General features: G+C 59.2%; 1 protein-coding gene across 6 annotated transcripts in view; it reads right to left on the reverse strand.

Annotated features, from left to right (window-relative positions):
- The window catches only part of MYH10 (myosin heavy chain 10), a 136,501-nt gene that overhangs the window by 10,652 nt on the left and 99,823 nt on the right, over positions 1 to 26,026 (reverse strand). For all 6 annotated transcript variants that reach the window (XM_017348899.3, XM_070061373.1, XM_051825192.2 and 3 more), the window contains 18 exons: positions 22,963 to 23,156; positions 22,762 to 22,883; positions 20,724 to 20,793; positions 20,464 to 20,624; positions 17,231 to 17,339; positions 17,005 to 17,136; positions 16,190 to 16,396; positions 13,090 to 13,227; positions 12,555 to 12,678; positions 11,492 to 11,663; positions 10,069 to 10,281; positions 7,101 to 7,245; positions 5,936 to 6,142; positions 5,132 to 5,236; positions 4,036 to 4,188; positions 3,423 to 3,671; positions 2,470 to 2,682; positions 1,008 to 1,220 (listed from right to left, as the gene is read on the reverse strand). In XM_017348899.3, coding sequence (XP_017204388.3) covers positions 1,008 to 1,220; positions 2,470 to 2,682; positions 3,423 to 3,671; positions 4,036 to 4,188; positions 5,132 to 5,236; positions 5,936 to 6,142; positions 7,101 to 7,245; positions 10,069 to 10,281; positions 11,492 to 11,663; positions 12,555 to 12,678; positions 13,090 to 13,227; positions 16,190 to 16,396; positions 17,005 to 17,136; positions 17,231 to 17,339; positions 20,464 to 20,624; positions 20,724 to 20,793; positions 22,762 to 22,883; positions 22,963 to 23,156 — 2,927 coding nt within the window. The remainder of the gene's footprint in view (positions 1 to 1,007; positions 1,221 to 2,469; positions 2,683 to 3,422; positions 3,672 to 4,035; positions 4,189 to 5,131; positions 5,237 to 5,935; positions 6,143 to 7,100; positions 7,246 to 10,068; positions 10,282 to 11,491; positions 11,664 to 12,554; positions 12,679 to 13,089; positions 13,228 to 16,189; positions 16,397 to 17,004; positions 17,137 to 17,230; positions 17,340 to 20,463; positions 20,625 to 20,723; positions 20,794 to 22,761; positions 22,884 to 22,962; positions 23,157 to 26,026) is intronic.

A 26,026-nucleotide genomic window follows, 5' to 3' on the forward strand; every position in this document is an offset into this window, starting at 1 on the left:
CCGCTGGCTTCCTCTTGGAGGTGGGCTGACTTAGGGACTTTCAGGGTGCAGAACGGGAGCAGGGTCGCCGCGGCGGCCCGCACTGGGACCCCGTTGAGGTCCTGGCTGCCCTGCTCCTGCTCCTGCTCCCTGCCAGTGCGCCTGGAAGGCAGCAAGTGATGACCCAAGTACTAGGGGCCCTGCCACCCACGTGGGAGACCAGGATGGAGTTCCAGCCCTGGCTGCTGCTGTAGGCAGATGGGGCGTGAACCCGTGGATGGAAGATCTGTCGCTGTCCTGCCAAATAAGTAAATCTTAAAAAAAAACCAGCAACCAAAAACCCAGTCACCAGACCTTCAGAATGGAAAGCAGGCAGCCGGAAGACGACAGACAGGCATGGCCGAGGCGCCCTCCTCACTTGCTGTGTTGGGAGCTGGCACCCTCGGGGGAGTCCCTGCTGTGGCCGTGTGTGTGAGCCACGTGGCACGGCCCCTGCTGCCTCGGCCAGGCCTGGGTCCCCAGTGCACCAGCCCCACCTACCGAGCCCCCTGCATTCCCGACCCAGTGAAGCCCTGACATCCTACGTGCTGTTTTCAGCCCTAAGTCTGCGGTAATTTCTTACCCAGAAATAAATGGCTAGTAGAATAAGCATCAGCAAAACCCAACATCTAAGCCCACATCGAAGCCTTGGTACCATGAACCCCAAGAGACTGTCAGAATGGCCAGCTGTCACGGCAGACTGAAATTAGAACCGTACACGCAGGAAAGGATAGATAGCGGAGCCAGGTGTGGCACCTGTGTGCCTTCCTGTGGACAGTGACGCAATGCAGACGTCCTGTGAGGGGAGCTACAGAAACCTGAGTCCAAGACTCAGGCCAGGAACCTGCCCTCGAGGGCCCCTGGGGGCTTCCCAGCTGAGCCACAGCCTGAGGCCCGGGAGGTCTGGGCACTGGGAGCGCGGGCTGCCATGTTGCTGCGGGCGTGCACTGCGCACGGGCAGGACGCCGAGCCGGCCCCAGGCTCCCTACCTGCTTGGTCAGCAGCCGCTTCTTCTCCTCGCTCTGCTCGTCTCGGGCCTGCAGGTCGCGCTCGAACTGGGCCTTCATGGCCTGCGTGTTGACCTCCAGGCGCAGCTTGGCGTCCTCCGTGGCCTGCAGCTCGTCCTCCAGCTCCTCCAGCTGGGTCCTCATCTCCTCCACCTGCTGCTCCAGGGCCCGCTTGGACTTCTCAAGTTCATGGACCTAAACACAGGAAGCATCAGGAAAGAGCTGACCCTCGGCAGAGGCACACGTGAAGGGCTGCATCGTCCCCTTGCCGGGGCCCCCACGCAGGACGTGCTGTGTCCCTGGCACAGCCCGCGGGCTCGCACACCCCTCCCTCCCCCTCTCCGGCCGCTGAAACTCCCGGGCTGACGCCCTTGTTCACCGAGTGGTGAGGAGAGACAGGTGCCACGGACGCCCGCAGCTCTGGGTGCAGCAGCTGCGAGAACAGCCCTTCTTGCCTACACAGCTCGCTCAGGTCGAGCACGCACTGGTGGCTGAGGCCCGAGAAGCAGGGCGCTAACGGGGGGCTGCGCTCTCCCACCGCCACCTGTACCTGGGCCTCTGCCGAGCGCCTTCACCTCCCGTCTCCTTAGTCTCCTGACTTCAAGATGGGCTAGAAGCTGTGCCCCCTCGCAGGTCCCCAGGGAGAGCGGGGGGAGACGAGTGAGAGGAGGGGGTTTCCCAGGCAGTGCCTAGCACCAGTGGGCAGAGGAGACGCGTTTGTGGGCGGTGTTGGTGCTGACGATTCAGATCAACTCGTGTGGAATCAACGCTACAGTTCCTTCTGCTGCCTAACTGTCGTGCCTACTTCGGGTGGCCTGCTCTCGTCCGCAGGGCTAGTCTCGGGTAGCACGGGGGGAGCCCCAGGAGGAAGCAGGCTGGTCCTGTGTCCCATGAAAGCAAGCCCTGAGCTGTAGAAAGACGCGTATGACGTCTGTGTGACCGACGAGGAGCCCTGGGCTCAGTTTAAATGCCTCCGTGGCCAGAATGGGAGTTGGGAGAAGAGTCAGACCTCACTCTCCTCCTGGAGGAAGACAGGGATGCAGGCTGAATGGAAATCGGTGTAACTCTTGTGGAAAATGTACGCAGTGGCAAGGGAAACGGAACCAAAGAAGCTTCCGGGCCGTGAATGGGCCCCCACAGCCACTGACGCCTTCAAAGCAAACACTGGGGCTCGCTGTGGGGCTGCAGCTCCCTGCTCCCCCGGGGCCTCCTCTGTGCCACAGCAGACCCCGCTACGACCGCCTGGGAACACAGGACCATGAGCCCTTGTACCGATTCCCTCGGACGGACTCAGCCGTCACCCACCAGCACTGCTGCGAGAGCGCCAGGCTGACAGCCGGCCCGCGTCATGCAGGGGTCACGCAGGGGTCACGCGGCATCCCGGGGCTCCCAAGGAGTCACCTGGCTCCCCCGTGAAGCCCCGCAGCCCCTGAGGGTAACTCACGTTCTTCCCCACGTCGTCTTTGGAGCTCATCAGGTCCTCCATGTCCGCGCGGAGCTGCTTGTTCTGCCGTTCAAACTCTTCCTTGGCCTCCAGGGCTTCCTCCAGCGCCCGCGACAGGGACAGGGCTTTGGTTTCCTTCTCTCTGGCCTCTGCTTCCGCCCGGTCCCGCTCCTCTGCATAGCGAGCAGAGATGTTCTTCTCTTCCGCCAATAGCTAGGAGAAGAGGCACGCGGACGGTGAAGACCAACCACTGACCACTCCCTGTCTAATGCGTCGCTAGGACCGCTGCTACCGGCCGAGCAGCCCTCAGCTCCGTCCGAGACTCTCCGTGCCCCGGCGTGATGCCTGACCCCCTAGTATGTGTCACGGTCAAAACCCAGGTAGGTCACTGCAAGTCCTCCCTGCGTCAGCTCAGGCAGCATCGTACATGTCACACGAGTCAGCTCTGGGTACAGATGTGGGAGCCATTCTGCACGCGCAGACATAGTGTATGCAAATACTCCCAAATCTGAAAATACCCAAAACCCATAAAATCCAAAACCTTTTTGGTCCCAGGCATTTTGGATACTTGATCTCCTTATTTTTGTGTGTCTGCTGTTTTCACGTAAACAAAAAGACTGATTTATTTTTTTGAAAGGCAGAGTGAGAGAGCGATCTTCCTTCTGCTGGTTCACCCTGCAAATGTCTGCAACAGCCGGGGCTGGGCCAGGCAGAGCCAGGAGTGAGGAATTCCGTCCTGGTCTCCCCCAGGCGTGGCAGGAACCCAAGTACCTGGGCCGTCGTCCACTGCCCACAGGACTGAATTAGCAGGGGGGCTTACTCTGCTTTTTCCAATTTTTATAGCAATATGTGTTACTCTCTGCCTGCTTATAAATGATTAAAAAAATTCCTTTAACCCCAAACACAAAGAGCAGGAGCCTGGCGAGGAGGGCGCGCGCGTGGCGCCGACCCACCTGGTCGAACTTCTTCTGCTTCTTCTCCAGGTTGGAGACGATCTGGCGCTGGTGGTCCAGGTCCACGGTGAGGTCGTCCAGCTCCTGCTGCAGGCGGGTCTTGGTCTTCTCCAGCTTGTCGTAGGCCAGGGCCTTCTCCTCCAGGCGCTGGCCCAAGGCCTCCACGTCCTTGAGCAGCTTCTTCTTGGCTTCTTCCAAACTTTCAATGGTTCCCAAGTCATCGTCCACCTTCTTCTTGGTGTCAGCCAACTGGGTTTTGTGGGAGGAAAGAAAGAAAGATCAACGTTAAAGAACACAACTCGTTTTCCCATTTGAAAAATAAAGAAAAAAATTCTGGTTTGCAATATTTTTGAGAATAAAACATCATAAAGTCAACACTGTAGGATTTAAAAACAAATGAACCTTGAGAGTGCCACGGAATTCCTGAGCTAACCGCCTCCACAGTGACGCTGGGTGGGAGCCTCACAGAGCTGACACAGCCCCTCGTCCTCACGGTGAAGGGTCACAGCCGTATCTGGCTCCGTCGACGATGAACCCTGCCCTGCCCGGCCCGACTGAGCGCGCCCACCTCAACTGTCCCCATCTGGGCCGGTGCAGCTCCCGCAGGACACACCTGGGACTGCAGGGCCAGCAGCTGCTTCTCCAGGTTCTTCCTGGCCTCCTCCTCCTCCTCCTGCTGCTCCTGCAGGCTGCTCTTCTCCTCCTCCAGCTGCCGGATCCTACTGCTCAGGTTCAGCTTCTGGCGCGTCTCCTCCTGGAGCAGCTCCTGGGTGGTTTTGGCCAAGGTCAGTGCCACGGGTGCAGACTTCATCGTCACAACACCATACCTCTCACGACACACGTCCTCAGGGAGATGCAGCACAGGCGGTGGAGACAATGCCAAAGCTCTTGGCACAAACACCTGAAGGGTGGCAGTCCCGGCCACCACAGACCGGGGGCAGCCCAAGGCCCCCTCTCCTGCACCCATAGCCCGTGCGCTCATCAACACCTCTGAGCCCCTTCCTCTGCACCGCCCTGCGGCAGCCCAGCCACGGCCCCCTCCCCATAACCTAGCCACCCGTCAAGCTTCCCTAATGGCTGAGCGCAAACCTGCCTGCCGGCTGCCCTCAGGCCTGGACAGAACGTTCCGTGACATGGCCCTCACCCCTCTCGGAGTCTCGCTGAGCTGTCACAGCCTCTGCCCTGGGACCCTGAACTTGTCCCCATGGCCTCGTGATCCCACACCTAACCGAGTGTGGCAAATGACCATCAGTGCCTGCAAGTGAAGTACGCCGTAAACCCAGGAACAAAGCGCCACGTTTTATTTGCCGCTAGCTTGCATCTGACAATCCCGACAGCCGATTTGGTCCGAGTCTTGACAGGACAAAAAGGTGCCTCAGCCCACGGTCTCATAAACGTTTCTCTGGGGTCGGCACAATGAAATCTCGACCACGACAAAGTCGCCTTACTGAAAATGGCAAGCGAGACTGTGCACGGGGACCACTGCTAGGGTCAGCCAGAGCCGGGCCCCCAAGAGTCCGCCACAGGCCTGCCAGACCCAGGGGCCCAGCTCGGCGCGAGCTCCCTGGCAGCAGGGAAAAGCGAAGCGCGATGCCGACAGTCAGGGGCAACCGCTGCGGAAGCGTCCCCCGGGCTCACGCGTCCCGCAGGTTGGCAGCTCAGACCCGCCAACGCTTTCTGTGCCACCGCCCCCGGCGCCCGCGGCGCACCTGTGTGTCCTGTAGCTGAGACTCCAGACTGGCGGCGTCCTTGGCAAATTTAATTCCCTTCTTCTCTGCTTCCTCCAGGAGGGCCGAGACGTTGTCCAGCTCATTCTGCAAGGAGAAAGCGGTCGTTCAGTTCAACAGTGAGCAAGCAAAAGGGCTAGCAGCCCAGCTCCGCGTCTCATTCCAGAAACGCCTGGAAGGCTCAAATGGCTGGGGCCCTGCCTCTCACGTGGGAGACCAGGACGAAGCTCCCGGCTCCCCCCCCCGCCCCACCCTGCCTGTTGTGGGCATTTAGGGGAGAAAGTCAGCAGACAGAAGACCTTTCTCTGTCTCTTTCTCTCTCTGCTTTTCAAATAAAATGAAAACACGTGATGACACGAGTCCGGAATCACAGCTCCAAGGCAGAGTCTGGACGGCGGTACTCGCTGTGCACCCAGAGATGCCAACTCAGCCGAGGACTTCGGCCACCCTGTGTGTCGCGGGGCGCTCGCAGACGGCAGCACGGAGAGGCCGTCCGAGCGCCCACCCAGCACCACCTCGGACACGCACACGCACACGCAGCTCTTGTGCGCTTGCTGGGCCCGGGGCAGGCGGCCCGAGCTCGGCCACAGCGCCCTCTGCTGCGTCCCGCGGGCCCAGGACCACAGCACGGATGCGCCGTGTGCACGGGCGCTGTGCCGCTCGCTCCCAGCCTCCTGCCTCCTGCGCTCGCACTTGTCCCAGGTGGCACTCGTTGGGCGGAAGGCCGATCCCTTCGTGCTGGTTTAGTGCCTCAGCAAACACTGCTCGTCTGTGTCTAGTGCCTACCTGCAGCTTGCTTGCCTTCTCGGCCAGCTCCGCCCTCAGCCTGTCTCCCTCGGAGAGCTTGGCGTGCAGCTCCTGCACCTGCGCGTCCAGCTTCTTGCGCCTGTGCTCGGCCTCAGCCTTGACCTGCTGCAGCACCTTCACCTCGCACGCCAGCTCCTTGTTGTCCGTCTCCAGGCCCTGCTTGTTCTTCTCCAGGTTTGCCTTGAACTAGAACAGGGACGGAGAAAATCACTTGTGAGTCACTTTGCAACTCTCCATGAACAATGCTGCTTTCTGTATCCCCAGAAGGGCTGACGCAGGAAGCCTGCGGCCGGCGTTTGTTGAATGAGCGCACGAAAGCAGCGTCGCTGTCTCAGTATGAAGCGTTCTGAGGCCCCCGTGTGCGCACCCTGCCCGGGGAAGCAGGCGCCCCTGTGGAGGGCCCTTGGCAGCTGACCTTGTCCGTGTGCGTCCCATCCAGAGGCCCACTGCTCACTCACGCTGCCTCTGTAAAAGCCACGCGCCTAGCTTTGTCTAAACAATGGGTCCCGAGGCCAGACCGCTTGGCTCTCCTCTGACCCGCTGCGTGGCTCCAGCTGAAGCACCCAGCGCTCCTGGGCCTCAGTTCCTTCCCTCTTAGGTGGGCACCAGAGCGCCCCTGCCCACCTTGGGTGTCATGCGCGGGGGCTGTCAGCGCTCAGCAGCGTCACGCTCGTCGGGGTTGTGAACTACAGGGTGGTGCGGGTGGAGCAGAGCCCGGAAAGAGGGGGAACCAGCCAGAGACGGTGCAAAGGCGGGGAGGGAGGACTAACCTGGCACGGGGAGGGGGAGGGGGAGGGGGAGGAGGAGGCAGCAAGCCCAGGGTGGCTGGGGTCTGGGGAGAGGGAGGCCGAGTGAGATCACAGATGGGAAGGGCCCGCGAAGAGCACCGTGAGGGAGTGCCAGCGCCAGCGCCCGAGTGGCCGCCACTGGGGTCACGAGCTGAGCCATGGGAGGACGAGGACGCCAGGGAAAGCAGGGCGTGACTGCTGGTGACGGCTATGCAGGGCCGACGGCTGCTCTCTTGAGGAAGGCAGCGTGCTGGCAGGGAGCCGCTCCGGCCCTGGGAGCGGCTGTGCGCGGCCGGCCGTCAGTGCAGGGGCGGTCTCCCGGGGCCGCGGGCCTGCCGGACCTGCTCTTGGCCTACCCTCTTGGCCTGCTCCAGCTGCTCCGAGAGCTCCTCCAGGGCGGTCGCGTGTCTCTGCCGCATGTCCTGGATCTGAGCTTCGTGGTTCTTAGTTTCTTCCTCGAGAGCCTTCTTCAGCTCTGCCACTTCCTGTTCACGTTTCGTGCTAGAGACGGAGTTTTAAAGAAGGCAGATCAGAACCGGTCACCGACTAAACGAAAACAGTGCCGTTAATGGCGCCACCACGACCTCGGTTCCTTTAATGAGTGACACGCTACTTCCAGGCAGTGGGCGTGTCCACGTGGGGTATCAGGATCCTTCTAGAAGCAGCACACCTTCCACGTCTGACTGCAGTGGGGACGTGGTGTGACCCCCGTGTCTGACTGCAGTGGTGACGTGGTGTGACCCCCGTGTCTGACTGCAGTGGGGACACGGTATGACACCCTGTGTGTCTTCAGCCTGCTCTGGCAATCTGGTTGCATGAAAGGTCAGGAATTGGCTAACATAAGACCCAGGTTCACTCGGCTTGCCACAGGCCCAAAAGACTTCAAAGTAAACCAAGAAGGTTTCCAGAACCTAACAGCTGGCAAAAGCCAAATCAGCCTTGAAGCTGCAGCACGGAACCCACGCCAGCCTCCCGCTTAGCGCTCCTGGGCAGTGCCTGCGGTGCCCGGCCCCGGCCCCTGTCGGGAGGAGGACACGGTCTCTTGGAGGGACAGGATGACGGGTCGCATTCCTGCTTCTCAAGGTGGGGTCTGATGCCAACACGGCAGGGGGCAAGAGCACAGACCTGGAGAAACGGAGGCTTTCTCTGGCCTGTACTTGGGGTCCAAGGACCAAATGGCTCTCCATGTTCATACGTGGCTCTAACGCACACTAACTCAAGGCACTTCACGAACCGGAAGCAAATTCACTCCTTCAGTGTGTGCTTCAGGGCACGATGCCGACTCACAGCTGTCGGGTGAACACCCTCTCTGCTAACGTGGGGTTATAGCTGGGGCCGTGAGAGCCGAGACTCCGTGCCCAACTCTGTTTGGACGCCGTCCCCTCCGTCTCCTGGGGCAGCAGGGAGATCCAGGGGGCCAAGATCGCTGTGCCAAGGGGACCAGGCCCCAGGTGCTGCCAGCTCTGTGGCTGAGTGGAGCCCGGACTGAGACAGTCTGGAGGCTCCTCGTGGGCCCAGCTCAGCCCCAACCCTCCTGGCTCAGTTAGGGGTATGGCCCGGCCCTCTGTGGCTCTTCCGGCAAGAGCGCCTCAGTGTGCCGAGTGGCCAGCTTAGTGGACTTAGCGGCCTTCAGCAGGGTCTCTCCCGCCGTTGGCTCACCGTCTTTCGGGTGTATAGCTCGTTCCGGATCCCTCCTGGAATCTGGCCATCGCAGGGACCCTGCCCTTCTCTCCTCCAGCTAAATGACCCAATTCCTTCAGCCTGGCACCGTACGTCCTAAAGGAAGCTGCAGAGGAACTGGCTGGCCGGGGACTGTTCCTTCCATGCTAACGGGTGGACACGGCTCTGGGACAGCCCTCACTAGAACGGGTGCCTGCGTTCACCCCACACACGGGGCCGGGTGTTTGGAGCGATGGGTAAAAAAGCTGCCACTCAGGACCTCCGCGTCCCATTCTGGACTCTGGCTGCGTGCTGGCTCCTGCGCTCTGCTTCTGAGAGGCAGCAGGTGATGGCACAAATACCGGGTCTCTGCCCCCCACCTGGAGAGCTGGACTGAATTCCAGGCACCGGGCTGTGGCCTGGCCCAGCCCTGTTGGGGACATTTTGGGGACTGAACCAACAGATGGAAGACATCTCTGTTTCTCTGCCTATCAAGTAAAATGAAAATCAACAAATACACTCTTCACAAAACAGAATCAGGAGTACTACAGTTGAACATGTGCATAGCTTCAATAGGTATGCACACTTAGCACTTTTTCCTCGTAAGAGCTGAATGGGAAAAAATGATGAGAGCCTTTAAAAAAACTGTGGCTAAACCCCCAGTCAAGAGTGGAGATTTTGATAAAGTCTAGTTCAACTATTTCCAGATTTTAGAAAAAACAAAAAACAAAAAAACAAAACACAAAAATCAAAAGCAGGCCTCTTGAAGACGCGGCCAGGCCGTGCTTCCACGAAGAGCGTGCTGCTCTTTGGAGGTGGCACAGGAAGTGTCCAGGCCTGCTGGGCTCAGGTGGGTCTCGGCACGGACAAGCTGGCCTCTGCGCCCCGGGAGATGCCCACACTCACGACGACATCGTTGGCAGGCCCAGCCCTTCCCCTCCACTGCTCCACTGAGCCAGCGCTACTCTGTAGGCTGTCCCCTCCATGGCTGCACCCTCACGGCCATACCCCGCCCTCCTGGCAGCCCTGGCTTCTTTCCTACCTCCCTGACCACACCCTGTGTGTGTGAGTCCTGGTGTCCCCTGGTACCCAAGCAGATGGTGAGGCAGAGGCCCAGTGAGCACACAGGAGCATCTCCACAGTCCCAGCGACTGATGTGAGAACCACACCTACGTGCCAGGGTGGTGCACGCCGCCCGTGACTGCAGACCGCCCTGCTCCCCGCAGGTCCCTGCCTGTGACCCTCCCCTGTCACTGCCCTCCCGCTGCTCCTGACACTGCAGGTGCCTCCTCAAGGCTCAGCCCCACCTGTGCTCCCCGCTTTTCCGCACCGTGCATGGGAGGCCCCTCTCCTCTGCTGGCCAGCCACTGTCCCCACATGGCACTGCCACTCGCCCCAGCCCTTGCCCCGTGTGCCGCTGTCTCCCTAGGCATGTGTCACTGGTCACATCTTGCGGAACGTCTCCGGCTGCTGGGCCACCGCTCATCCCTGCACAGGTATCTGTCCCCGCGGGCAAGTCTGCTCATCACAGTTCCACCTGCCGTGGTGCCCAGGCGGGAGAGGTCCACGAGCGGCATCAGGAAGCACGTCGCCCCCGGGGTGGCCAGTGCGGGTTCCAGGGAGGGTGTGGCCACCGCCCAGCTCCCGCTCGGCCCCCGCACTCACCGCAGTTCCTGCTGCGCCGCGGTGGTGTCCAGAGTGTCCTCCAGCTCCGTCTTCAGGGCTTCCAGCTCCTCGCTCAAGTCCCGCTTCTGCTTCTCCGCCTTGTTCCGTGACGCCTTCTCAGATTCGAAGTCTTCCTGCAGCTCGGCGATCTGGGCTTGCAGCTCCCGCACCACCTTAAGCGCGTTGTTCTTGTGCAGTGTCTCGTCGTCACCTCTGTGAAAACACCCGCCTTGAGACGGTGCCCGGACCGGCGCCCCCACGGGGGACCCCGCGACACCTCTTCTGCCCTGGCCAGAGCTGCAGCAGCTGCTGAGATTAGGGGTCCTTAGCCTCAAAGCGAGTGGCAGCAGACTCAGAATTAGATGCCACCCTACCCGCCTCAGAGGCTCTGACTGTCCCTTAAGAGGCAAAGGACTCCCAGAGAAGTGCCAGAGGCGACCCTCCAGGGGTGGCGCCCAGCCCACGCCAATCAGCGCACGGCGGCCGCCTGTGGAGCGCGCACAGGAGCCGAGGAGCCGAGCACGCCTCTCTCTGCGCTCCACACCTGCCTCTTTCCAAAGAGCAGCTCCTGCCCGCGTTGGGGCTGAACACGTTGGCAGCAGGAGCAGCCGGGACGCCTGGGGCGGGGCGGGGCGGCTGGGAGCACGCGGCTCTCGAGCCCAGCAGCCCACCCCGCTCCAGGTGTCACTGAGAGGCCCGTGACGAGCTTCGTTACGGGGTTTTCTCGATTCTATTGAACTATAAATGAAACTCCAAGCGCTGTGACCATGTTGCCAGGGATTCTCCGTACAGGAATGACACATTAGAGAGTTACTGCGCTCTGAAGACACACAGCTATGACCGTGAATCATTTCCCACCGTGGTCCTGGCTGTACTCGTTAACCCGTCACGCACAGACACGCAAACATCTGACACGGTGACAGCATGTCCCAGGACTCCAGTATGTGGCCAGCAAGTCTGAAGACTGATAGGTGGGGCTGGCACTGTGGCGCAGCAGGTTAAGCCACCATCTGTGACGCCGGCATCCCATATGGGTGCTGGCTCAAGTCTCAGCTGCTCCACTTCGCATCCAGCTCTCTGCTATGGCCTGGGAAAGCAGTGGAAGTTGGCCCAAGTGCTTGGGCCCCTGCATGCCCATGGGAGACCTGGAAGAAGCTCTTGGCGCTAGCCTGGCCCAGCCCCTACCACTGTGGCCGTTCGGGGAGTAAACCAGTGGATGGAAGACCTCTCTCGTTCCTTCTCTGTAACTCTGCCTTTCAATAAATACAAAAAAATTTTTCTTTTTAAAGGACCGAGATGGGGCCATCAGGTGCACTCTGCTGCCTTGGCACAAGCAAAGCCAACAGCGAGTGAACCGCGCCTGGCTCTGCTGAGGTTTCCCAACAGGAGACCCGGACGGGGGCCCCGGGGCCCGGGGGCGGACCTGGCCAGCGCGCCCTGCAGCTCCTCCTCCTTCTTGGCCAGCTGGATCTTGAGCTCGTCGATCTGCGCCTGCAGCTCGGCGATCTGGTCCTGTAGGTCCGTGGTCTCGCCGTCCAGTTTCCGCTTGGCCTTTTCCAGTTCCTGCCGAGTCTTCTCCTCCTTCTTCAGGCGTTCTGCGGGTGGGAGGGAAGCAGCTCGTGTACCCTGGGAGACACACCTCGCAAACACAGTGTATCACCCGACAGCGCCTCGCGCCTTGGGGCCGTGACCCCACGTGCAGACGGCACTGCCAGGGGGAGCTGGCCAGTCACGGAAATCCTTCCATGGGGAGGGCGCACGCTACAGGAGACCCGGGGGCCCGGAATCCTCGCCAAGCACGGGGGCAGCATGGCTCCGCCTCTTTTCCTCTGTCCCTCTGCAGGGACCCCTTAGTGAACACTGGCGATAGGCGGCACTGGCACCAATGCCTTCCTGCTGTGGGCAGGAGTCAGTCTGCCCAGGGCATGAGACCACTGGCTGGTCCAACAGGCACCTGTGCTTTGTGGGCGTGGCACAGGAACAGTGTACCAGCTCACCTGGGCCTTCCCTCTTCTGTCTACACCACAAAACCAGACCCTCAACAGGGCACGTCCCGTACCACACTGCACCCCGACAGCGATGGCCCCCCGCCCTCCGATGGCGCTGCCCAGCTCTAGCCAGTAGCCCAGGGAAGGGCCCCTCCCAGCTCCCGTTTCTCCGGTTTCTTCTGCTCAATGACATCACTGGCGATACCTCTGCCGTTAGTGAGACGTGGCTGCCTGGTGGTGCCGTCCGCAGCCAGCTGCCCTGGGGTGTGAGACCCAGGCACCCCGGTGCGGTTAATCAGAGTGCACACACGGCCCAGCTGGAGGGCAGCCACGCACCCTCATCCCAGCAGCGGGGTAAGCAGGCACACGTGTGCCAGCGCCATGCCATCGTCAGCGCTGAGTCACCTGCAGGAGACCCGCAGCAGGCCCCGCGTCACAGCGCGAGCGACGTGGCTTAGCTCAGACTCAGCACCCGGCGCCCCGAACCCAGACACCGACCTTCCAAGTCCGAGATCATCACTTCCTGCTTGTTCCGGATCTTGGCCAGGTTCTTTGCCTTCTCCTCCTCCTCAGCCAGCTGAGAGGAGCACTCGGCGATGCGGTCTTCCATGAGCTTCTTTTCCTGAACAGGAAAAAAACACCCGACTGCTCACAGAAGTGTGACACTTGAAAGGATGGCGTGGGTCTGCGATGACTCACAGGAGCCCCGTCTCTCTGACTACGGAGTCGGTGAGCGCCGCTGGTGCTGCCTCCCTGCGAGCGCACGCGCCTGCGATGCAGGGCTGCTCGCGCAGGTGCCCCCGCCAGGGCCGGCTGCGTGGTCGGAGGACAAACCGCACGCGAGGCGTTGTCACATACCCAATGCACAGGTTAAAAATCCAAAAGATCTATGGCTACTTGGAGGGCTTAGGAAAAACCAATGGCGTCCACGTCTTCAGGAATGCGCACAGTGAGAGCCTGGAGTGGCCAGGTCTCTGTGACAGCCACCCGCGGTGAGGGGCCCTCCGGGGACACCCGTGCCCGGGGCTCTTACTTTGAGAAACTTGGAATTCTGGTCCTCCAGCAGCAGGATCTCCTCCTCCATCTTCTTGATTTTGGCCTCCGCCGTCACCTTCTCCAGCTGCAGCTTCTGCCGGGCCCCCTCCTCCTCGTCCAGTTGCTCCTCCAGGTCCTGGGGAGGAGCAACACCCGGTCAGTGTCCGCACAGGGCCCGGTCAGCGTCCCCCCAGCCTCCAGGGGATCCTCCGTACACCAGTAGTCACAGGAACGCAAGGAGATGAGATATACTAAGGGTTGGTTTTCAAACTGGCTAGGACACCTTAAAAATAGGAATGCAGTTCTGAAAGACAGGGCTGCGTATCCAGTCCAGGGAGAGCACAAACGGCCCACCCTGGCTTCGAGGGACGCCACTGCGGCGAAGCGTGGCAAGCTCTGAAAATGGGCATTTCTTTTAAACCAGCGATTCCAGGAGGCCGGCGCCGATGTGACTCGTGGAAAACGTGCATGGCGCAGGGTTATTCACAGCACTGAAGGGCCATCACCGAAACGGTGACACTTTTTAAAGTAACGACAATTCACATTTTTGAGTGCTAGTTAGTAAGATGGGGAGATACGACTATCGAGGAGCACTGTGCGCTAACTCTGGAATTCAGCCATGTTTGGCCACAGAGGGGAGAAGGCGACAGCAACGACAGAAAGAGCTGCGCTGGGGCAGGGTGCGGAGCCTGCGCTGGTGTTTGGGGTGACACGCCAGCCTTCCCCCACACTCAGGAACATGAGCTGGTGGGCAAGGCCGTGCACACACAGCGGTGCGTGGCCAGCATGGGAAACTTGCAAGAGAAACCGCGGCTACGTGAGTGGCTCCTGGTCAACTTAGACGCAGCGCTCGCAGCAGGCGCAGGTTTCACGGGGAGACGCTCCGAGCACAGACAGGAGGCCCCACGTGGGCGTCTCCCCACCCCACAGGTGCCAGCTCACGGCCCACGGCATCTATACCGCCCTCCCCGCAACCTGTCACTCTGCAGCGAACCCCAGAGAGCGAATTTCATCTGGAAGCCTCGCAAACTTCGTCTCTGACAGCGAGACCATCCCAGGAATGTGTGTTTCAGTGGGAATCCAGGGAGTCTCCCACGCTGTGACTATGGGCTGTGCTTCTTCAGACTTTCGACTCTGGGTTCTGCTCTACTTCCCCTTCCTCTCCACCTCCATTCATCTCTATTGGTTTAACTAGGTCATCTGCCCTCCAGTGCCCACAGAGTTGCTAAATGCCTCCCTCCACTGCAGACTTGTAAGGGACAAGAGGCAACACAACAGTACGTTCAGTGCAGCCTCAGTGACCCCAGGCACCCATGCGTCTGTGCAGGATGATGCGGAGGGAGTGACGGGGTGAGGGGGGTGCAAGGAGGGGACCGTGAGTGCCTGCATTCTCCAGGATTCCTACAACAATCACCTACTGATACTCAAATCCAGAAATCAACTTCGGGACAAAACCAACCACCCCCAAAACACTCCGGTAGTTCTGGTTGCAAAGGGGACAGATCAGAAATCTAAACCCACGAGCCTCTCCCCCAGTACACAAAGTCAAGGGGCTGAGAAGGCTGGGACTTCCTAAAGGCCATACGGTGAAGGAGTGCAGAACCTCTGACATCCCACAGCGAAAACAAACCAACACCTAATATCATAAATAGTGTATTTGGGGCCAGTGCTGTGGCGTAGCGGGTAAAACCGCTGCCTGCAGTGCTTGCCAGTTGAAGTCCCAGCTGCTCCACTTCCAGTCCAGCTCTCTGCTACGGCCTGGGAAAGCACTAGAAGATGGCCCAGGTCTTTGGGCCCCTGCACACACATGGGAGACCCGGAAAAAGCTCCTGGCTCCGGATCGATGCAGCTCCGGCTGTTGTGGCCAAATGGGGAGTGCACCAGTGGATGGAAGACCTCTCTCTTTCTGCCTGTCTCTCTGTAACTCTGCCTTCAAATAAATAAATACATTAAAAAAAAAAAAGATTTTGAACAATATATATAGTCATTAAAATAGATAAAATAAACATTATCTTTATAATGTGCCTGGATGAATTTCTGTATCACAGAAAGAGATATTACTTAAGATATCAGAGCAAAAACCTAAAAGTTTACAAGAGTGTGAAGATAAAGGTCTTAAAAGGAACGAAAAACCCTGTTTCCACCAGGACCTGCTGCCTCCTGAGCAGAGTAGAGCAATGCAAGCATTTCAGGTGAGGCTGCTGGAACCTGCAGTTACATTCGTCTTCTTATAGGGTCCCAGAGCCGGAGATGCTGGATTCAAGAGTGTGTGGCTCTTGCAGCCCTTGTGTCACTCTGTCGCCTGCTATGGGCTCCCTGAGACCCGCGTGTGCTGCGGAGGGGAGGGGGGACACCTGTGTGGAGGATTTATCACACGCTGCGTGCTAAGGAGACCATGTACCTTGCGTGGTCTGCTCTAGAAAGAACCACAGTGGGGTAAGGAGACACTAAGGAGCGTCCGAGAGGAGGCAGGTTTGCTACCAGAGCCTTGGGGGCGTGAGCTGACCCCCTACACCATGCCATCCCAGGGCCCCGGGTGGGGCGGGAAGGGAGAAAAGGAGGGGGAGTGTGTGCGTGCTAGGCTATGGACACACTGACCCCAGTCTGTACCGCTGGTCTGAGCAGTCCACCGTGGATATAGGGGGCTTCAAAAGTTTTTGGAAATGCAATTAAAAGGTAATTTTATTTTGGTGCAAGGGTATTTGGAATCCATGCATAGCTTTTCCATAATATGCATTGTCCACGAACTTTTGGAAGACCCCCTCACAGAGCTGTGCTGTACGGCCTATGTTCCAAACAGGAAGTAAATACCAGGGACAGGCTAATGAGCCAAAGCACTTCCTGCTGACAATACACAGCGCAAGTCAGGCTGCCCTCAGGTGCCACAGCAGAACGGAGGGCTCCCATCCAACAAAGCCCACCTGTGCTCCACGACTCGAGTGCTGCAGGTGAGGGTCTCCCTGCCGGGGCCGGGCCCTCGGCCTGAACACCGCTCGCGTCTCAGCGAGCCCCAGAATCCAGCGCGCAGGGCGTCTACGCATCCAGCAGATCCCCTGGAGAATCCCAGGGGAGTTCCACGTAGACGTGGGTTTGCATACCTGGATGTGCGCTTGCATTTTCTTCTTTTCGTTCTGGAGGATCTGGTTTCTCTCCTCCTCCTCCTCCACCCTGGACTCCAGGTCGTGCAGAATCTCCTCCAGCTCCTGCTTCTTGGCCGCCAGCCTCGCTCTCATCTCCTCTGCCTCCGCGAAGAGCTCGGTCTCGGCCTGCAGCTGCTCGGCAAGGATGTTCTTCTCCTCCAGCAGCTGCAACCAGGGCACAGTGATGGCGCCGGCCCCGCGCGCATCCGAGACGCACTCGCCGGCGCGTCAGCGCTCGCCGGGGCCGGGCACGCCACCCAAAGAGCGGGGGTTAGGTCAACTTCCGAGGGTGTCTGTAGCTACAGCAAAATAAGCTACAGGAAAACAGTTCTGGTTGTTTCTCTTATCTCAAGGCATCCTGCATACTACGTGTTAAATTCATGCTCTTTTAAGAATTACCGTTCCTCAGTGAAGTTACAGAGGGACACAGAAGTAGAAGAGGAAGAATACTCAAACGTTACGGAGTTTGCAGTGACCACTGGAGCTTGTCTGGTACCCAGCGGTATTCCTGGCCTTTATCCTTGACAATGCTGGCCTTGAGGGCTCCGATTCTATTAACTGACAAATCCACAGACATCTGTCCGGGATGAGTAACTACGGGGACACTGGCTCAAGACCACTGTCACCAGCGAAGAGGCCCTGTCCCCAGCTGTGGTGTCCTTTGACCTTCTGTCCCCTGCAGAGGCGGACACGAGAAGGTGACGGAATGGGAGCCTCAGCAGCAGCAGGTGCCCCACGGCTGCTCGAGGGAAGCCCCGCGCCCCCGGCCTCACCTGCTGGTGCTTGCGCCCCATCTCCTCCAGCTCGCCTTCCACCTTCGTCTGCTTCTCCTTCACCTTCAGCAGCTCCTCGTCTTTGGCCTGAAGCTCCTCCTCCTGGCGCGTGACCTGCAGCAGAGGCTTCACCTGCGACCAGACGAGAGCGCCTTGCTCAGGGGGCGTGGCGCAGGAAGGCGCGCGTGGGGGGTGGGGGGGCACAGGGCGGGGGGGGGGGGCCCACCTTGGTGAAGACGCGCCACCACTGCCAGTGCCGCAGCTTCAGGTAGGCCGCGCAGTTCCGCTGCAGCACCTTCAGGGCGCTGAGCTGCTGCTGCTTCTTGGCGAAGGCCCTGTGGGACGGGCAGAGACCTTGTGTGACAGCCGCCGGCTGGGACGCCCCTTCTCACGGCGGACACCCTCGCGGGCTAGCAAGGGGCCCTAGGGTGCAGGTGAGGAAACGCGACGGTCCACTCAAACACACCCACCCCCTGGCCTGCCCCGCCCACGCCCAGCCCTGCTGCCTGATCCCTGAGCCTCCATCCTACACGTGGCCGGGCAGGCGCACAGGCCCTCTCCCTCCACTGCTGCATTGCAGAAGGGACGTCCCTGCCCATTGCAAGCTGCCTTCCCCTTCTCGCCACGTTGCTACCACACGCATGGCGCTCGAGCAGGGACACACTCGGAGGGTGGCAGTCGTGTGGCCCACGGACAGACGCACACACAGAGAGCTCGAGACCTGTTCCAGGCCGCGGAGCCCATCCTTGCCGTGCCAGGCCTTCTCCCCGACGCCACACTGCCCTCTGCAGCCCGAGGCACCTCCTACAGGAACCCAGTGCCCACCCTCCTGCCACCAGCAGCCCCATCCCAGGTTCACTGCCCAGGCACTCCTGATGGACACCCCACCCCTCTCCTGCGGGACTGGGTGCTGGGGAGCCGCAGGCCAGCCTTCCGGTCACCTCACGGGCTGGCTCCCCGCAGTGTGGCGTGTGCCCCATCACGCTACCGACGCTGCGTTTCAGACACTGGCACAGCCTCTTCCAGATGGAGAACCTGCTGGCCTCTCCCCGGCAAACCTCCCTGCCTCTGTCGTCCACCTCTGCAGACCAGCGGCTGCTCACGCACTCCTGTCCCCTGGATTTCAGGGACCAGAGGACGGCAGTGTCCACCCTGGCCCTCCCGATCGTCTGGGTAAATGGCATCTTCCCACCAGACCCGGAGATCGGGGGAGGCAGCTGTTCTATGAGCAAAGCCGCAATCCAGTGGCCGAAACACCCAGCACCTCCTCCAAACAGGCTCGCTGAGCGAATCCAAGATCAGTCGGCACGTCTGAGAACAACGCCATCGTTCCCCGTGGAGTCCTCTTGCAACGCTCTGCGAGAGTAGCCTCCTGACAGAGCAGCAGTGGGGAGAGACAAACTCAGGGCGATCCGTTCACACCCGGCACACGGCTGCAGACTGTACCGCACAGGCTGCGTGTGGGTGGGCTCTCTAAGACAAGACCCGGCGGTGACTGTCCGCACAGACGACCCATGTCCAGCCTTCTGCTGCTCTGCCGGCACGGTTCCCCTCAGGAGCCCAGAACCGCCACGAGGGCCAGCTCAGGCCTCCTGGCTGGTGCGGGTGTGCTCTGTGCCCACTGTGCCGCTCCTGCCTCCACCCTCACTCCGCACAGTGGCTTCCTCTGCCTTCTCGATCCTGCCGGCCAAGGAGGTTTGGCCCAGGCTTAATTCCCAGTTTCTCCTACAAAGACGGTTCCAAAAGTACCTTTTGAAACCATAAAGCACCCATTTTTCCCCATTCCTGCGATCACTTTCAGGAATGCAGTAAAAACTCAATCCAACCCTTTTACTACAAACCACTGCCCTGGTCGCTTCCTTGGCCCTCTGGGAAGCGAGACGGTCAGAACGGTGAGTCAGACGCACATCACACACTCGGTTCAGCCGAACACGGCAGAGGGCCTCCCCTCCCCCTAACAGTCAGCTGCCATCCGCTGAGCACCTGCCGCGTGCCAGGCCTGGCCTCTGTCTTCCCAGCATCTAGGAAATAAACTTCAAGTCTTGACAAATCACTTCCGGTCCTTCCCTCTGTTTCAGCCCATCCCAGGGTCCTCTGAAGTTCACGGATTCCCCCTCAGACACCCGCCTTCCCGACTCTTCTAGGCACAGCTCTGCCTCTTCCACACCACAGCCTTGGGATCCTCCCTTGCTGGAGTAGCTTAGTTTTAGATCCTGTGTCACCACATACACGGCGGGATGTGAAGAGGCACGTGAGGCAGGTGTGCTGCCTTACACCCAAGATGACACGGGGTTGTTAGCTCGCAGTCCTAGGTGAGGCAGCGCAAGTGTACCATTGCCTGACGCCCTACGAGGTGAAGATCTGGCACCAAGTTCGGGCTTCCGTGAAACTGTACAAGGTGCGTCAAGGTGTGTTTGTGCCCTTCACCTGCATGTCCACAGCGGTCGCACGTTTCTGGTGGCTGCACAGACTTTCCAGAACCCTGGGAGGGCTGAAGGCACCCGCCATCCCACACACAGTGGCACGTGCTTTGCTGCCAGCAGGCTGGCTTTATCATTCACACAAGCTGCAGCATCAATAAACACAAACCCAAGTCTCACGCTCCTTCTGTCAAAGCTCTCTGCATTGGTCACGGGGGATATCTACCTCTTGTCTCCAACTTCCCAAGCCACGCTTTCCACTCAGCATCCTCTGTAAGGACTAGGAAGCACAGCGTTGCCGCCACCTTCACCAGGTTACAAAGCCCTCTGGATCAGAGTCTGGGCGTGCAGAGAGCTGCTCCCCTGCCCCCGGCCTGGGACATCACTGCAGAGGCTAACCTCCAGGGAGGGGTTCCTGTCACTCGTCAAGAAGGGCTGTGTGGCCAACTGCTCAAGTTCTCCCACCCCCAATGCCTCAATCTCAGTAGGAAGAAATCGGGAAAATGCCAGAAATTACTCTAGAAATGCAATCCAGCCCTGCCCCAGCTCAGCAAGCTTACTCTGCGTCCACCCGCTCTGCCCAGGCCCAGGCCCCCATGTGATCCTTGCATCCCTTCCTGCTGGCCCGCCCGATTCTACTCCACCCATCTACTCCACTCTGCACGTGGCAGCCTGAAATGTCCTGATGACCGGCATGGCTGCTCCAATGCCCCTCTCACGGCTGCCATAGGCTCGCACACTGCTCAGCCGCCTCTGCCCCTCCCTCACTTTGCCTGCTGCGGCAGCCCCACCACCTGCGAGGCGCCCACCGTCAGCCTTCCTCTCCCTGGCCGAGCCTGAGAAAAGCCCTCCCCAAGGACTCCAAACCCCTGTGCTGGGGTGTTTCCTTGTTACAACTCGTCACACTTGGGAATGCTTTCCTGTTTTCTTGCTGTCACTCCCACTCGGATGCCACTTCTGTAGGAAGGGGGCTTTGGGCGCCGTGTACTCCTGCACCCCTGGCGTGGCGCGTGCGCAGCAGCCCCTGATCCCCACTTACTTTCTGGCGAGGTAACCTCTGCAGACGGCCTGGAAGAAGATGATGATGTCAGTGATTTTTAAATCCCGTTCTTCCTCTAAGTGTGCCAGAACTCCAGCTCTGAAAAATATCTTGCTCTGTCCAATTCGATATAAGTTTGGGTCCAGTTCTAAAGCTCGGATCTGAGAGAGAAAAGAACTCATTTCATTTTTTTTTTTTTTTGCTACAGGAAAAGATTCTGTTGCTATTCTAGAAGCCAGAAGAAACCAAGAATAGCTTACCATTCGCTCACAGGCCTGTTTGCCGTCCATAAAACCCTTAGGAATAGCGTTTGGAGTGAGGATCTCATATCTGTAAGAGAAGTGTAGAAATCTGTGACCTGCCTATCTACTAACTGTGGGTTTTGTCCCAAGACAATAAAATGATGGGCACTACGTGTTAAATTCACTCAGGAAGAGGGCAGGTGCCGAACTGAGGCTTTTCTGCAGACTCGTTTCTATTCCTTATAAGAAGCGGGGCAAGGGCTGGTGCTGTGGCACAGCGGATTAAAGCCCCAGCCTGCAGCGCCGGCATCGCATGTGGGCACCAGTTTGAGTCCCGGATGCTCCACTTCCAATCCAGCTCCTTGCTAATGCAACCTGGGAAAGCAGTGGAAGCTGGCCCAAGTCCTTGAGCTCTGGACCCATGTGGGAGACCTGGAAGAAGCTCCTAGCTCCTGGCCCAGCCCTGGCCATAGGGAACGGAAATATTTAGATTAGAAAAAGCAGGGTGACATTTGAAGTGGCACTGGTCTGGGTGTATACATGCTCACTGAACTGTAATCTCCAAGTATGTGTGCCTCACTGGATCTCGGTCACACCTTGGTCAGGCTTATTACTATTATTATCATAATATTACTTGGCATAAAGACAGTGGCTGTCCTACAGGATGGTGCTGGCCACGTGATCAACTCCGTTCTGCAGACCAGTCTGTCCCCTTCTCTTCTTCCGACAAGAGGCAGAAATCTACCAGCCGGGTGGCACACAGTGGGGCCACACTGAGGGGCTCTCCTGGAGACCCGGAAGGGCAGAGGCTCTTGGGCTGACCCCATGCACACAGGCAGGGCCATTCTTAGGCCCGGCAGCTCTGAGTGCTTCTTAGAACAGCATGTGCCGCCAGACTTCAAAATCTGACTCCCAAAAGCACGGAACAGAAAAAGTCAACTCAGTTACCTATTAGCGAAAATTTCAGAATTAATTGTAAAAGAGCGACGCCTCAGATTCCTGCTGTGTACTCATGGAACTCCCCTGCCCTGCCATTTTTTAAAAAGATTTATTGATTTTACTTGAAAGTCAGAGTTACAGAAAGGCAGAGAGAGAGGTCTTCCATCCGCTGGTTCACTCCCCAATTGGCTGCAGTGGCCAGAGCTACATCGATCCAAAGCCAGGAGCTTCTTCCAGGTCTCCCATGCAGGTGCATGGACCCAAGCACTTGGGCCATCTTCTACTCTTTCCCAGGCCATAGCAGAGAGCTGGATCGGAAGTGGAGCAGCTGGGACTTGAACCAGTGCCCATATGGGATGCCAGCACTGCAGGCAGCGGCCTTAACTGCCAAGCTATCCTTGTCCCTTCTCTGTTTTAGTCAAAGGGCCAATTACACATGTGTGCACAAACACTGGAAGAATACAGACGTGTATGCTGACACACGGAGGATGAAGAGAAATATCCCCAAATGTTTTCAGAATCACTCCCAGAGGACTTTACCTACTTCTTACTTCTCTTACGTGTTTGATTTTTTTTTATGAGTATTGCTCATCTATTTAAAAAAAATCAGTTTTAAAAAAAATAATTCTTGTATCCCAGGTGGAGCTGTCTGAAGGGGTGCACTGGAAGCGGTGCTGCGTTGTCTCCACTGATCTCATCACTGGCGTCAGGGTCCTTACCACAGGGAACGCGTCTTTCCCACACCTGCCTCGGCTCCCAGCACTCTGCCCCTTCATACTAGCGGTCAAGGTAGCGAGGAGGAGTTTCCTCATCAAGCCCTGGTCTGCATTCATGCTGAGCTAAGCTGTGATATGGGGGGGGGGGGGGGGCAGGGGAACAGGTGGATCAAGTGCCCCTGTCTACCTAAGCTTTGATACGTGTGTGAAGGGGGGGGGGGGGGCAGACAGAGCAGGTACCTCTGACTAGCTATGCTGAGATACATGTGGGGGGGGGCAGGTGGAGCAGGTGCCCCTGTGTAGCTAAGCTGCGACACGTGTGTGGTAGACAGGCAGAGCAGGTGGCCCTGTGTAGCTAAGCTGCGACACGCATGTGCGTGTGGGGGGGAGGGGGCAGGTACCTCTGTCTGAACTCCTGGAAGACGATGCGGTTGGGGAAGCCCTGGCGGCAGATGCGGATGCCTTCCAGGACGCCGTTGCAGCGCAGCTGGTCTAGCACGAGGTGCGGGTCCAGTTTCCCAGCCTGCACAAGCACACAGCGGGTCTCTAGCTCAGATCTGTACAAGCAGCCCAGCAGTGCGACCGCCTCGCCCCGCACCTACCCGCTTCTCGTGGTTGGGAATGATGCAGCGGACGAAGTTGGGGTTGGTGTTGCGCAGGGTGGCCATGAGCTTGGTGAGGGACTCTTTGTACAGCTGCCCGACGGTGCGGAACATGCCCTTCTTGGTCTTGTACGCGGAGCCAAAGGCGGTCTCTGTCATGCCCGTGACTTGGTCCAGACCCACAATGCGGTCCACTGGTGGGGAGAGAACAGAGCACAGGGAGGTGAGCCGAGCCGGCAGCCCTGGCGGGCGAAGGAACGACACAGCGAGAGTGCAGCAGCACAAGCTTTGTGGGACGGATGAGAAGAGGTGCCGTATAGGTAAGGCAGTCAGCAGTTAGACACCGCGCAAGCCGTGGAGCCAACAGCCACACACTCAGACGGCAGTGCTCTGACAACTCCAGCCCCGCGCCCCCGCAGCGGCCTCCCACTGTGCTCGTGCCAGGGATTCGCTGTCTTTGACCACGTTCTGCCTGCTGCCTTGGCAGCTATCCGGGAAAACGGGAAGGCCATGGCTGGCATTATTGATACACATGCTGGCCCTGGGCAGGGTCTCGGGGGAAATGGCTCATCGAATACCCGTGGGAACATCTGATGGTAGAACGCACCTGGTGAGTATGCTCAGGGGACAGGGCCCGAGCCATCTCCCATTAGCCACGAGAGCTTGGGTACAAAGGCATTCCGGTTGCAGGAGCCAACGCAGGACTGCAGCACACCAGGATGGGATTTTCAACAACGTGTAACCTTCAGCTCTCTGCTCAAAGCGTGACAGACACTTCTGAAGGGCCAGAACACTAAACAGGAAGCCCCGCTCCGCACAGTGGGTGCCTGGGCCTCCATGAGTGTGGTGGCCACGCTCGTCAGATACTCCCCTTATTAAAGCGCCAACCGTCTGTAACCTCACCCTTGCAGACCTGATACCTCTGATGATGCGCTGATCAACAGCGCACCAGCCATCTGCAAAGCACTCGTTGCCACGTTCTCGTTGAAAAAAAAAAGCATGCAACGACTGAAACACTGTCCTGACGGTCGGAACATCAACAGGACTGCCCTGACCGGCACCCCGTAGTCACCTCGCCCCTTTGCTTGTTTCTCGTGACACACACACGGGGACCTAGCACTGTGACTCCACCTGCAAGGTCTCAGAGGAACAAACCGGGCCCAGGGAGGTGAAGCAGCTGCCCTAGCCCTGCAGGTCTTGAATGGGAGCTGGGAGAGGGTGGGTAAACTTGCAGGCCCACGTGCACGTACTGCACCGCTCCCAGTGAGGCCAAGGCTTGCTCAAGGATGCTCCCCAAGCTCCTGCCTCGCGCAGAGGCCCCCTCTTCACCTGCCAAACTCTACCTGTGGGTGCCCAGAGAACAATGACCTTGCCTTGCCCCTGCACGAGCCCAGGCTCCCTAGGGCCCAGCGTCTCTCCTGAGTGGGTCGCAGGCTCGCCTCTCCACGTCCCCTCCCACTAGTTTCCCTGTGCCCAGCCGGCTCAGGCAGCGACCAGGCCGGTGCTTGTGGTGCCCGAGCCCTGTCCATTCCCCAGCCTGGCAGCATTCTGAAGACTGCACTCCTGGCCCTCCACCTGCACTCCCTCCTCCTCTCGCTACTCCGGTCTCACGGTCGTTCCTCCCTTCTGTTTTCTTCTCTGGGAATCCAATCAGCTCATCTGCAGACCTTCTGGAATAAGGCAAGAAGCAAGTGCCAACACCGTCCTGCTGCCGTGTTTTTGTCAAATTCTCCTCTGGGTGAGCCAAGGAGATGCGTCTGACTACCCTGCCCCCGTCCAACACCCGCCTTCCGCAGATCCTCGGGCAGCGCCTGCCCTGTCCGCTTGTGCTCAGCCCTGCACCCCCTGCTCCTGGCACGGTGTCTAAGTACTCAGAGGAGAGACCAGCGATGTCTCTGGGGAAATGCCACCGACTAGCCGAGTCGGTGTGGGGAAGATGGCTCCAGTCGGTGGAAACAGCGTTGTGTCAGAGACTGGGGCAGGAAGACACGGAGCCCCGGCAGTGGTGAGACTGCCCCTGGATGCCCGGTGTGCAGTGGCTCAGGGGTGGGTGGGGACATCAGATGGGGCCACTGCGGCAGCCCAGGCAGGAAAGGGACACCTGCAGGATTCCTGGGGAGAGGGGCAGATATGGAAGGCTCAAGACAATGGTGGGAGAATGGACGTGCTCACTGCGAAAAGAAAGGCACAGGGGCGTTTGCAGAATGACTCTGGTTTGAGGGGATGGCGGGGAAGATCATGTATAAGACAGGCTGGAGGCAGCCGACCCGGGCTCTCTGCAAGTCTCGGCCCCGGTGGACATGCCACAGTGTCCAGTCTGCGGCTAACAGGAGAGGCTGGAACCGGGAAGGCCCATTTGGGTGCTGCCGTCCTAGAGGTGGTATTAAAGCAAGGGCTCTGCATGAGCTACCTGAAGGGAGAGCGCAGAGATGAGGGCCTGGGACCAAGCCCCACGGAGCTGAGCAGGCAAGGAGGAGGAGCCAGAGGGGCCAGGGAGCAGGCTCAGGAGGCCCAGATGGTTCCCAGCCCCTCGAGCCTGGGCCTCCTCCTGTGTTTCGTACTCTGCTGTGACCCCCGTGACTCCAGATGCTCACCCACAGGTCACACCAGACTCCCGGTGTCTCTGCTCCATCTGCCTGTCCACTGCAGCTCCCCCACTGCCTCCATCCTGTGCCAGTCTGACAATGAGCAGCCATTTACTAAGCATCAATGTTCTTGGACTTCCCGCATGGCCTGGCAGACAGGGTCAAACAACCGGGGCCATCACTGTGAGAACAGCTCAGCAATGGACGTGACTGGACGGTGAGCTGCACCTGCCACTCAGTAACCATGGGGCTTAGGGGCAAGTTGCTGGACTTTCCCAAGCCTCAGTTTTTCTCCTCCGTGAAATGGTGCTAAGGAGGCCCATGTGCCTCTAGAGCTGGGGGGGCGGGGGGGGCGGGACTGGACAGGCCACTCCCTGGGCGAGCCCTCCCCCTGGTTCCGTGCACCTCTGCTGGCCTGGCCTTCCTTCCTCTAGAAGTTCACACTCTGGGCCCGGAGAGCTGCCACGCTGATACCAGCT

This window comes from Oryctolagus cuniculus, chromosome 17, assembly GCF_964237555.1.
Source record: "Oryctolagus cuniculus chromosome 17, mOryCun1.1, whole genome shotgun sequence".
NCBI lineage: Eukaryota > Metazoa > Chordata > Mammalia > Lagomorpha > Leporidae > Oryctolagus > Oryctolagus cuniculus.